At 37.5% G+C, this 13,118-nt stretch overlaps 2 protein-coding genes across 4 annotated transcripts; one reads left to right on the forward strand and one right to left on the reverse strand.

The window, feature by feature from the left end:
- The first annotated feature begins 272 nt into the window (after nt 1-272).
- Nucleotides 273-2,915, forward strand: cln5 (CLN5 intracellular trafficking protein). Its single transcript, XM_053626879.1, has 4 exons — nt 273-540; nt 1,181-1,355; nt 1,435-1,660; nt 1,741-2,915. The coding sequence occupies exons 1-4, from the start codon at nt 440-442 to the stop codon at nt 2,226-2,228; spliced, it is 990 nt and encodes a 329-aa protein (XP_053482854.1). The 5' UTR covers nt 273-439; the 3' UTR covers nt 2,229-2,915.
- Nucleotides 2,916-3,127: 212 nt separating this feature from the next.
- Nucleotides 3,128-11,029, reverse strand: fbxl3a (F-box and leucine-rich repeat protein 3a). Of its 3 annotated transcripts, XM_053626878.1 has the most exons (6): nt 10,945-11,029; nt 10,775-10,860; nt 9,562-9,916; nt 9,290-9,412; nt 9,026-9,197; nt 3,128-6,318 (listed from the first exon to the last, which is right to left on the reverse strand). In XM_053626878.1, the coding sequence occupies exons 3-6, from the start codon at nt 9,913-9,915 to the stop codon at nt 5,678-5,680; spliced, it is 1,290 nt and encodes a 429-aa protein (XP_053482853.1). In that variant the 5' UTR covers nt 9,916; nt 10,775-10,860; nt 10,945-11,029; the 3' UTR covers nt 3,128-5,677. The 3 variants fall into 3 exon arrangements, with proteins under 3 accessions (XP_053482853.1, XP_053482851.1, XP_053482852.1); XM_053626876.1 differs by having other exon boundaries at nt 10,775-10,988; XM_053626877.1 differs by having other exon boundaries at nt 10,606-10,988.
- Between the last annotated feature and the right edge of the window lie 2,089 nt (nt 11,030-13,118).

Raw genomic sequence — 13,118 nt, forward strand, 5'->3', positions numbered from 1 at the left:
CACACCCCTCTCTCTTAATGCAGAGATAAAGTCCATATCTACAGCGGACAGTTATTACATTTATGATGGCGAAGATGCCAACAGGCACGAGACTTTCTCTGGATATTGGTTATGTCAAGCTCACAAAAAAATAAGTTGAGATTTTGTGTAGAAACTTTGTAATTATATATATATATATATATATATATATATATATATATATATATATATATATATATGTGTGTGTGTGTGTGTGTGTGGAGAGATAGTAAACTGCAGAATAGTACACAGTTTCAATGTCAGTTTCATTATACAAAGGACTTTTACATCTGCCCTCGTCACGAGGCTTGTTATTAGCTTAAGAAAACCACGTGACCGCAGTCATGCGGCGAAATAAGGAAGTGGTTCTGCCGCGGAAGACAAGTTTCTGCACAGTAAAGTCTAACATGAACCGTCAAACATGACTGTCAAGTGTTTTTATTTTCTCTTTCTGATCTGTTTGTTGGTTTTGATCAGTTCTCAGAATATTAGTGGAAAGAGAGTTTGGCCTGTTCCTTACAGGTAAGATCATTTCAGTGTGAGCGCTTAATATGTTACTTCTGCATGTCCCCCTCTCTTTTGTTGCATTTAACAGTGTTATTAATGCTGTACAATGTAGTAACTGTATTCACTGCCAAGGTAGATGGTTTTTTTTGTTGTAAACAGTTGAATTATAATGTGTGTGAACTGTATCTTTTACATGGCCACCGCCATTCCGCTATTTTTCTGAGCAGCAAATATGTTGCCACGGTTCTGAAAAACACAGCCACTATTGTTGCTTATTATATTTGTATTGTTATTGAGTTATTTTGCCTGTTATCAGCCTCTTTAACTGGTCATTTGAATTGAATGGGTATAATCCAAACCTTAATAACTTCAAAACATATAAGTCTACAAATCATGTCAACTGGATTAAAATATTCTGCTAGTGGAGATTTCAGAAAAACAAACAAACAAACAAACATAAACCTTCCTGGCTCCAATAGATAGCCAGGATATTATTGTGTACAATTACATAATGAGCCTAATATTTTAATAATTGGGTTGTGTTTATAAAACTGAATTTATTTTAGTTTTTATTTCACAGTCCCTGGCTGCCAAAAGTTTGAGAACCCATGATCTAGATTTGCATTCCTGTGTGTGTGTGTTGGTAAATGACTAGGCGATTCGACCGTCGTCCTCCCACTGACCCTTACTGCCAGGCGCTTTACCCCTTTTGCCCGACTGGAGACCCGGATGGTCGCATCCCCTACATGAGAGACGCCGATGTCATCTCTGTGTTTAGACTGCAAACTCCTGTTTGGGAATTCAAATATGGAGATCTTTTGGGGAAATTTGTAAGTTTATAATATAGTTGAAATCCCTAATAGGCTCTATTACAATAAATAGCATTAACAATGCGTCTTCTGTTTCCAGCATATAATGCATGATGCCATTGGATTTGCCAGCTCAGAAACAGGAAGAAACTATACCATGGAATGGTACGAGCTATTCCAGCTTGGAAACTGCACTTTTCCCCATGAAAGAGAGGGCATAATGGCTCCTTTTTGGTGCAATCAGGGTGCGGCATGCTTCTTTGAGGGAATAGATGATGTGCACTGGAAACAGAATGGAACTCTGGAGAAAGTGGGAGAGATTTCTGGTGAGGAATTGTACACAAGTGTGTAAATATTTTTAGTAATATTAGTTTATGATTCTGTGTTTCACTGTTTTCCATCATAGGTTTGCAATTTAATAATCTGGCACAGTGGGTTCAAGAGGACAATGAGACGGGTATTTATTATGAGACGTGGACTGTGCAGTCAGACCAAGGACCCAACTCAACCACATGGTTCGACTCGTATGACTGTTCACAGTTTGTACACCGCACATACAGGAAATTGGCAGAACTAGGAGCCAATCTCTCAAGCAAAACTCAGACAAATTACACCAAAATCTACCTGTACAGTGGTGAGCCTACCTACCTTGGGGATGATGGCAGCATCTTTGATCAACCCTCAATGAAAACTCTGGCCACAGATATCAGAAAGTTTTACCGTTCTTTTCAGCCTCACCAGTCGATGCTTCAGTTCATCCTCAGCCTGATGGAAGCTTATAAAAAAGTAGTGCTTGAGAAGACTTTCTATTTGTTCTACAACTTTGAGTACTGGCACTTGCCAATGAAGCCACCCTACATCCAAATTATGTATGAAGAAGTTTCTCTGCCATGATGATGACGGCCTTGAGGTTTTTTTTTTTAACTTGTAGATCTGAGTTATGACAGCTTTGCACATGAAAAAGTAATTTGTTACTTGTGATTAGTCAATGATTAATGCCACAGGTTAAAGTTTTGCTGGAGGTGAATAACAATTAAGTCACGTGAACTCTCATCAATACCACAGCTCTGTTTAAGACTCAATTCTTGGTGTTCATTCATTTTCTATAAAAGCACAGCTCAGACAGAGGTTCTGGATGCTAGGCAAATCGCAGATTTATATTAATGTGCTTATTCTAATATGTTACCGTTTATGCAGCAGCCAATTACACGGAGCCTTGTATGGAGGACATTCTGTGTAAACAGAATTTTATTATTTTTTTGAATGTCTGCAAGAGGAGAGGATTATTTACCATTGGACAGAGTCTCCAGTGTCATTGCATCATTGCTTTATAACAGTCAAGCAGTAGAATTGTGACTAAATTTTGTAACTCAGGAGATAGGCTGCATTTTTGTTGTCTTAATAACCTTTTTTTTTTAAAAAAAAAAAAAAAAAGAGGTTGGTAAGGGAATAAGGGAAATAATTTTTTTTATAGTGGTTACGATGTGAGTGATAACAGATTAACTTGTCACAGACATTAAATGTAAATACAAAACACATGAAAAGTGTAATTATGTTCGTTAATAAAATAACTTAATCCAACAGATTTTTGTGGTATTTTGTTTTAGTATACACTTTAGGAAATGTTATTGAAAAATAAATCAACTGCAGTCTGCATCACAACAACCTGTTTATTTTTTTTTAAGACTGGGTGTACTGTCATGTTTTATTCTTTACATCACTAATAATTTTTTTAATTAATGTATAACTACATTAAATGTATAACATTTAAAATAAACACAGAATGCACAATACAAATTTTATATAGTTTATTTGAACAATGCAAGATGAAGCAGTGTTAGGATGCTGTAACTGACTCACAAATTAAAGTTCTCAAAGACAACAAAGCCTATTTATTTAACTGTTTTGGTTAAATAATTATCATCAGATACAAGACACTGGTTATGACATACAGTATACACCTATTAAACCAAAAACAGCCATTTTACCCCAAAACTAAATAATTAACTTTTTAATTATTTAATTAATTTAATTATTTAAAGTTTAATTAACTTTTTTAAAATTTTAATTTTCTCCTCTTATTCCCTCTGGGTAAAAGAAAAAAAAAAGACCATTAAATACAAGAACAGCTTTTAAAAAGCTGCAAGCAAACAATAAAAAACAATCAGATATATTTTTGAGAACTGAGAGGTGAGCTGTAGTAGAAACCAGGTGATTTCCTGCTTCTGAAGCTTTTCCATGTACTTTTATTAGACCAAGAATCAGTTCCATCAGTTCTTTTCTGTTAGTCACTGTTCTGTGTTCCATCCTAAATACAGCATGTTATTTATTTATATATTTATGTATTTGATGGGACAATACAGCAGTGTTAACATATATCACTGTAATTAAATGGTTAAATGTAATAACCTGATCAGTAGAAATAATTCCTTTAATCTAAAGTATCAAATATATTTACAGGGCTGTGACACTTCAAATCCTGAATAAATAAGTGTACAAGAAACATAAGTACCTTTTATATATCAAACAGTATTTTGAACAATGGATAAATATACCAGCAATTAGGGTCAGAAGAGCCTGAAAAGGGTTTAGTATGTAGGACTAAAATATGTCTGGATGAATTGTTTTGCAAAGCCACAGCTAGCATTTCTAAAGGAATCCATAACACCCTGTTTATGCTAATTTTTTGAACAGATTATTTACAAAGTGCAAAAAAAAAAAACTGCTTACCTGCATCTTATCTTCTTTTGTGTTTGTATGTAGGTTTCTGTAGTTATTTTAGTATGCATCTGAAGTGCCTTCAAACCATTAATACACATTCGTGTCATCTCAAATCAAAGGTCCCGGATGTTACCCGAGAGCAATCTGTTAAAATCTGATTATTTAAAAAAGTGGGAAGGAGGTTGTTTATCAAACATCACTGACAGGCTGTTCACGCCAAGAAAGCAGTCTCTCTCATACTGCCTTCAGCACATCTTTGAAATATACACAACTAACCACTTCTCCTTCCAAGTTATGACAAACTAAATTATGTGAATTGAGCTTTGCATATAGGATGAGTAAACATGTTATATCTCCGACTGTTCACCTGGTTGGAAAAAAGAATTTCACAACTGCAGATCAAAAATATTTAAGTTAATAATATTGTATAAATTCGGCTAATTGCCACATTTCTCACAGTCTGTATACAAAGACAAAATTCACCAGGTTTTTGATGCGTCACTTTTTGAAACGCGTAGATGGGAAACATAAGGTTCTGAAGAAATAGTCACTCAGAATCACCAATAGAAAGAAAGGCTGGGCGATATGACCATATAATATTGAAACTGTGACGGCACAATGCGCTAGATACCTGGATATCATGATATCTTTATGTTGCCGTTTTTTATTGCAAACTTGCGAAGCAGCTGATTTTTTGTTAAAATTTCATATTTAATCTTTAAAATTGCAAAAAGATTTTTTATAGATTAATTTTTTTTCTCCTTTTCAGTGTTACTTTTTTTTTATAAATAAAATGTTATTTTAAATATAATTTTTTTTATTATTTAGACATTAAATAACGTTTATAGATAATCATCAGTTATTTTTTTTAAATAACTGACGTTTATAGATAATCATCAGTTATTTTTTTAAAATACAAAACTGTTTTGCTGGAAGTTTATTAAAAAAAAATAAAAATTATCATGCACCATAGAAATGCCTTAAAGGATCGTGATATGATATTTTTGTCATATTGCCCACTCCTAGAATGAAGCTACTTACTGATGGTACCTTTATCAAAAGAGTTGAGCCTCATGAACCTATTTGTAGGCAACAGAACAACTCTCCTGCTTTTATTTCTATAAATATACATATACCCAGTTTTCATCATTTATATACAAATTGGAGAGGAAAATATGCAATAATTAGATTATGCTATTCACATGTAAAGGCAAAATATACTAAACAGGTGCAATATATAGCTACATAAATGAACCACATGGCATTGTACAACTGTGATAATACAGCTGTAGTTTCAATGACGAGATAGATAAACGCTTATTCTTTCATGATTGTCAGCATACAGACACAGTAATAGGTATACAGCAGAAAAATAAGCCACATTATTCTAATAAAGTGTTTACGCCAGTGAAGTGCCTCCTTAAACTTTTTTTTTTTTTTTTTAGTAATTTCAAAACACGACTGATATATCCTGCCATGTTTAATACTAGAATATCTCAAACACCAAGGAAACATCTGGAATACACTGAAAAGTTTAGAACTGCCCTATAGGGTAAAGTAAAAAGCTTGATGTGCTGGTAATGAATCCAATAATCTGATGCTCAAATAAGTCTGCAAATGCCTTACCAGGTAGGCATCATATCCGGGAACCAGACACGGCCGAGGTGTCTTGAAACCTCCCAGTGGATCTCATCCAGGCTGTACTTGTGGTCAGGGATGAGCACCTCCTCCATGATGGAGAGCTGTGCGAGGCGTCTCCCACACATCCTCACAAACTCCACAAAAGCGCTGCAGGACACTTCGCACTCGCCCAGGCCGATGGCTGACAGCTGTGTACAGCGCTCAGCGATGCGAATCAGCTCCTCGTCCAGGGGACGCAAGCCGTTAGCACACACCACCAGCTCCACAAGCCGAGGGCAGTTCATGCCCACACGCCCAAGCACCTCCTTACTGACCGAACGGCCGAAGTAGAGGTGTGTGACGGGAATCTCATCCCGGAAGAAAGGCTCAAACTCATCCTCATAAAGGAAGAAGTACATAACGAGGTTGAACTTGGGCGAGTGGCGCACCATGGCATCCCAGCTGCTTTTTTTGATGGTGTGAAACTGCTGACCTGGGTTCTCACTCACAACATCGATGCGTAGGTGCTCCAGATGCACATGCTTCTCTGAGGAGAGCGCAAGGAGGAGCTCGTCACTCAGCAAGTGGTAATTCAGCGCCAGCTCCCTCAAGCCGTGGCACTGATCTGCAACACACAGGATTCCTGACGAGAAGCAGAGTTTATGGACCATTTTGCAATTCTTTCAACAAATTTTAACATTTTAAAAGGTGTATTAATAACGAAGTAGCTCATATTATACGTGGGGCGGCCTGTGAAAAACCCTTTACATGGTCAAACTGTGACGTTTTCTACTTTATGTAGTTCTGCAAACTCCAGAAAGATTTGAAGAGAAATGTTTCTTTTTTGCATACATCTTCAACCAGATGTAAAGTTATAACATTATAAAGTCTGATTACACCCCAAACTGAAAAGGTTTCATTTCCCATGGTGTTTTCTAGACCACAAATTTGGCAAATTAAAAAGGCTAAAAAACAATCATATATTATGTTGATTATACGATTTGACGTAAAAGTGGCTAGAGTTACATTATTTGAGTAACTCTTTGTATTCAATCACATGGCATAGGATTTTCCAATCCAAACTGATGTAATTTGATGTTGACCAATTTACAGCAAAAGGCTAACATATGGCCGAGAGCAAAGGTTTGCATCCCCTTGGTCTTTGGTTATGGGATGGGTCTACATCACTATTTTTCACCAAAAAAAGATGTGTGTTAATTCAGTGGTGTTTTTCTATTACACAATCCACTACATTAATTTAGTCATATCAAATATGATTTTACAACCTTATTCAAGCAAGACACACAAATGAATCACACCGTTGTCTGCTTAAGTTTCTGTTCTGTTCCAAAGGAAACCCCAACTTCTCCTATGCAACACCTGGGAAATACTGCAAAAACCTCTCACATAACCTAATCACGAATGAGGCACAGCTGACAGGTGCAGGAATGGGACACCTCACTGCAATGAGTAATATTTACTTGACATTTTCATGATGTATACATTTACATTATACATTTACACACATATAAACTATATTATATATGCAATATCGCACAAAAGTGAGTACACCCCTCACATTTTTGTAAATATTTGATTATATCTTTTCATGTGACAACACTGAAGAAATGACACTTTGCTACAATGTAAAGTAGTGAGTGTACAGCTTGTATAACAGTGTAAATTTGCTGTCCCCTCAAAATAACTCAACACACAGTCATTAATGTCTAAACCGCTGGCAACAAAAGTGAGTACACCCCTAAGTGAAAATGTCCAAATTGGGTGCAAAGTGTCAATATTTTGTGTGGCCACCATTATTTTCCAGCACTGCCTTAACCCTCTTGGGCATGGAGTTCACCAGAGGAAAAAAAAAAAAAAAAAACATATTTCGAGATGTAGTCTCCAATCACCCCCCACGGTAAACCAACCAGCTGTGAAAAAATAAGTACACCCTTCCTACTTCCACAATCATTAAGAGAGGAATTAACAGCCGGGTGTTACTAATGAAGTGATGATTAGTTCATCACCAAGAAATGTGACTACCTCTATAAATGCAGAAATTTTGGTAGTTTGGTGTTCTGGAGCACCCAGGTGCGTGTCTACATCATGCCAAGAAGAAAGGACATCAGCTATGACCTCAGACAACTAACTGTTGCTGCTCATCAATCTGGGAAGGGTTATAGGTCCATCTCCAAACAATTTGAAATTTACCATTCTACAGTAAGAAGAACAGTTTACAAACGGAGAGCTTTCAACACAGTTACCAGTCTTCCTAGGAGTGGGGATCCCGGCAAATTCAGTCTAAGGTCAGACTGTTTAATGCTCAGTGATATAAAGAAAAACTCAAAAGCTAAATCATGTGACCTACAGGCATCTGTAAGCACATTAAATATTTATGTTCATGACTGTACAATCAGAAGAAGAGTTAACAAATATGTCTTTCATGGGAAAAATAGCTATGAAAATGCACTTTTCTCCAAAAGGAATATGGCACAATGACTTTGACTGATGAGACCAAGGTAGAGATGTTTGGACATCATGCACAGCACCATGTTTGGCAAAAACCAAACACAGTTTGTCACCACACACACCTCATACCAACTGTCAGCCATGATGATGGAGGGGTGATGATTTGGGCTTCTTCTGCAGCCACAGGACCTGGGAAACTTGCAGTCATTAAGACAGCGATGGATTTCACTTCATACCAGAATATTCTTAAGACAAATGCGAGGCCATCTGTCCAGCAGCTTAAGCTGGGCTGAAATTGGGTCATGCAACAGGACAATGATCCCATGCACACCAGCAAATTGACATCTGAATGACTAAAAAAAAAAAATTATAAATCATGGTATTGGAATGGCCAAATCAAAGTCCAGATCTCTTCCCCATTGAGATGCTGTCAAGGGATCGTCAGAGAGCTGTGCATAAACAAATGCCCTCAAACATCAATGAATTGAAGTGAAGAAGAGTGGGCCTAAATTTCTCCAGAACAATATGAGATAAAGTCCTAAAGAAATGTTTACTTCAAGTTATTGTTGCTTAAGGTTGTTCTACATGTTACTGAATTATAGTATGTACTTATTTGTTCCCAGCTGTTTACTTTTTGGGGGAAATGACTACATATTGAAATCTGTTGTTTTTTGTTGTCACCTGAGGTTATTTGTTTGTTTGTAGAAGTTGGTGAGGACCACACAATTGTTATTTAATCCCTGATAAATAAAAACCTAAAAACTGATGGACTGTGTACTTTCTTTTCTCCATGACTGCAGGCAGGTTTTCTAGTTATAAACGAGTGTCACCCATACATCCAATTCAAACCTTTAAACACATTTAAGTGAGAATAAGACTACCAGCAGGCGAGACATGGGGGCAGCTGCTCATCTTTAACAGTTTGAGGGTGTCACTGTTGTTGGCCACCAGGACCTTGAGTGACGGGTCATCGACAGGTGTGTCATCGATCTTGAGTGATGACAGAGACTTGGAGTTGACAAACACCACGGTCAATGCAGAGATGAAGTGGGACTGGAAAGATTAAAGAGGAAAGCTTTATGCATTTAGATAGAAGTCATTTTATCAACAAAAAAACCTTCCATAAGGTTCCTTCAGATGTTTACCTTTTTTAACTCCATGAAGCTTGGACGTGCTGTGGAAATGAGGCCGAGGGTCTTTATCGAGCAGTTTACAAGCTGAGACAGGATATTGCAGGCTGCCTCTGCTGATTCTGTACTGCTGTCCACCTGCACACACATTTTGTACAATGGTAAACAAAGCCTAAACAATAATAAGACATTATACCTAGAAATTTGTTAATAATCTCCTTATTCCTCCCTCCTCGTATAAAAATCAGTCAGTCACAATACAACAAATGTCCAAACATTTCCCTCACCTTAAAACTGACATACTGTAAATGATTAGAGTGCTTCTTGATGATCTGCTTGATGAGATCAGGATGTGTGGCCTTCAGGTATGAACTTGCAGGTTGGTTGAGTTCGAACTCGAAGCATCTCCAGAGCTCAGGCATGTGAAAAGCTTCATTCCAACCGCGGCACACCTGAGAGGCAAAGGCTCGATCCAGCAAGGGCAAGTACTGAAAGACACGCAGCAGGATCTCCTGGGGTAACCATGCCCAGGTGGACACCACGTCCCCACAGTCCTCACTGGGACGTCTAACTTTCTTGCAAACCTCCACCCGCTCCTCACAGGACGAGCCGCTGGCCTCTTTTTTTAATCTTCTTTTCATTCTTGAAAATGAGAACATCAATTAATTTTTTGTTTTTCTGAAAGGGTTTCATAAATACAGCACATAAAAGAACATGCTGATGTCATCGCTGTGCAAATCACATCAGGCTCCTGCAAACAGCCAAGCATCGCTTGTGTCAAATACATTCAGGTGACAAAATTTGAACTGGCTATTGATACAAGTTGTTCTTGTTTGTAAATCACATCCAGAGATTGCAAAACACCTTGCATTTATTCTGGCACTGAAATCTTTAGCAAAGCATATCTGCCTTCATTATGTATTATTTGGGGGATCATTTTCCCCGTGAATACGAACTGCACTGAGAAAATATATGATTTGGGTTTACTTAACTATTTGATTTGTTATTGAATTATTTTACTGAAAACATTTTTTCGTTGTCTTTTTGACAGAGAAATGTGCAAAAATGAACTACTTCATGAAATCAAAACAGGGAGTCTATGTTTTGTGTTAATAAAAATCTTGCGTTTTTAGTATATTCTGTGTTTATTTATTTATTTGACATTTCTTATCGCTTGTCCCTGGTGTTGATTTGTACTGATGCATGTCATTTTGTTCAGCTTTGCTTTACTTAAACGGAAACAAACAAACAAACAAACAAAATGCTCAGTATCACTAATAACTTGTTATAATCCCCAAGCAAATGGATCCATGTTTGAGTGTTTTACTCACGTGAAGTGGACTGATGCTAGCAGCTGAATTAATATGTCGGATGTTCAGTTGCCTACACAAACCCCAGCGCGTTTTCACCCGACATCTAGCAGCTCAATTAATGTTTTCACCTTTACCCAGTACAAGTGCCGTTAGCCATTTTGTTTTGCTGCTCGAGCTAGCTGATTACCTGACTGGTGTTTATTCAGTAGAGATGTTTTTCTAAAGCAGTGAGGATCCGGTGTGATTTAAGCCTGCTCCCGCGCTCCAAAACATCTGAAACAGCAAGATGTGGCGCATTTGAAGCTTATCTTTAGCTAAGCTGGTTTAAACAACTACGTTTTAATTATTTCTTATTACCGTCTCTCACTCTTTCGCTCGCTCTCTCTCTCTCTGACCTAATTCCTGCGCTCGAGCTGTCACAGTAGATTTTCAGTTGCCTTGGATCTCTAAAAATGGCGTTGTTGTTGTTTTGTGACGGACACCGAGGGATCATGGGAGATGTTGTACCTGAACCTGTGCCTAAACACACAGTAGAAGTAAAATTACCTCAACAAATATTTTGAGTTTCATTCATTCAGTAGAATCAATCACACACGACACAAATCGTGACCACAATGTATTTAAATCGAATACATATGTAAATAAACCTTACTTGATGAGATTGTATGAACTACTAATCCCACAATGCATTGTAAAAGACGTCATAAATCACGTCCCGTCCAATCCCTTTAGCACAGCAGCACTCATCAGTCGCCACAAAGTATGGGAGGAATAACGTGCACCCGTGTATTTGAAATTGATTGCATTTTTTTAATTATTATTATAAATATTGATTTTACTGTTCAAGAGATAATACTTCTATACATTTCAGAATAAGGTGCATGACTTAACCTTCATATATAAGTATAGAGTGCATTTATCTGCAGTATATGACAGTGTGATGCAGAAAGTCAGTGACACACTCCATTCTGTACCTGTATTCTGTATTGATAACTTTAGAGGATATATAAATGGATCAGTAGTAAGAACTCTACTACGTCCCAGCCAGCATGGCTTTTTGGGGGCCACAGGATTAAAAGTGGACTTGTTGGGTTCTGAATGTGTTTGCACATGAGCTTGTACTGGGTTATCACCTCCAGGGCTCCAGGTTTGTTCCTGCATTCTGGTTGCTGTTTGTGTGGAGTCCCACATGTTCTGCTCATCTCTGTGTGAGTTTCCTCCCACCTCCCAAATTCATGACAGTACTTTAGGTGAATGTTGGCTTGGCTAAATTGCCCCGAGGCCCAGTGTTCCTGGGATAGGCTCCAGATCCAACGCAACACTGAGAAGAATAAAGTGCTTACTGAACATTAATGAATGAATGATACTTATACTGAGACTCATTTAGGCTACACAGGAAAACATACAAGGGTTAAAAGAGGATAATCCAGAAAATCTTCAATCTATGGGGACCATGCAGGACTTTAGATTTGTATGTATGGCGGTGCATAAAAATGAAATTTTAATTTAAAAAATGCAAATCAATCAATAAATAATCACTTAACCATGGACAATTTTACTTTTGTGAAATGTTGTAAGAGAAAATATGAAGGTGTGTAATAATTTTATCAATAATTCAGTCTTCATAATGCCTTTGAAGTCTCAAGCCCAATGATTTCATAATAGTAAAGGTGACTAGTAGATACTTCAATATTTTAGCCAGTTTAATATCATGACTGATTGTCACTGATGGTAACCATAACATATGCCTATCGGTATCCCATGTTTTTTTTTTTTTTTTTATCTGGTCAAGGTGGACAATCTATTCCATGAGAGTGGATTTGTGTTTAAAGGGGACATGGTGGTTGAGTAGTTAGCATGTTTGCCTCGCACCTCCAGGGTTCGGGGCTAGATTCCTGCCTCAGCCTTGCGTGCATGGAATTTCCATATTCTCCCTGTGCTTTGGGGGTTTCCTTCCACAGTCCAAAGTTGTGCATTGTAGACTGATTGGCATTTCCAAATTGTCCATAGCATGTGCCTGTGAGATTATGCCCTGCCATGGGTTGGAACCCAGTCCAGAATGTCCCCCGCCTTGTGCCCCAATTTCCCTGGGCTAGGCTCCAGTGACCCTGTGTAGGATAAGTGGTATAGAACATGGATGGATGGATTTGTGCTTAGAGTTTTACAGTACTGAGCACAATCTTTCCCTCCTTCATAACAGAGAAACTATGGTGAAGCAGGTTGAAAAGGAATGTTTAGAGTGGTTAATAGGTTTATGGTAAAGATGTTTTTGATTGGTGGAACACAATTTTTGGAATAGTGGTTTAGTACATCCCCAGATAAAATGATGTGCTACCATTACACAGTTGCGTAGCTTGTGATCTTAGACTAATGTATGTGTGTGTGTGTGTTTAAGATAATATATTGTGGCTACTAATCTCATTTTCTCTGGTGATTTCACTTAGTGACGTTAAAATACAGACACATAGAACACGTACAAGTGCCAAGGTTAATTCTTTCAGGAGACAAAAAACACAAGACACATTTGTAAT

This window comes from Ictalurus furcatus, chromosome 6 (genome assembly GCF_023375685.1).
Source record: "Ictalurus furcatus strain D&B chromosome 6, Billie_1.0, whole genome shotgun sequence".
NCBI lineage: Eukaryota > Metazoa > Chordata > Actinopteri > Siluriformes > Ictaluridae > Ictalurus > Ictalurus furcatus.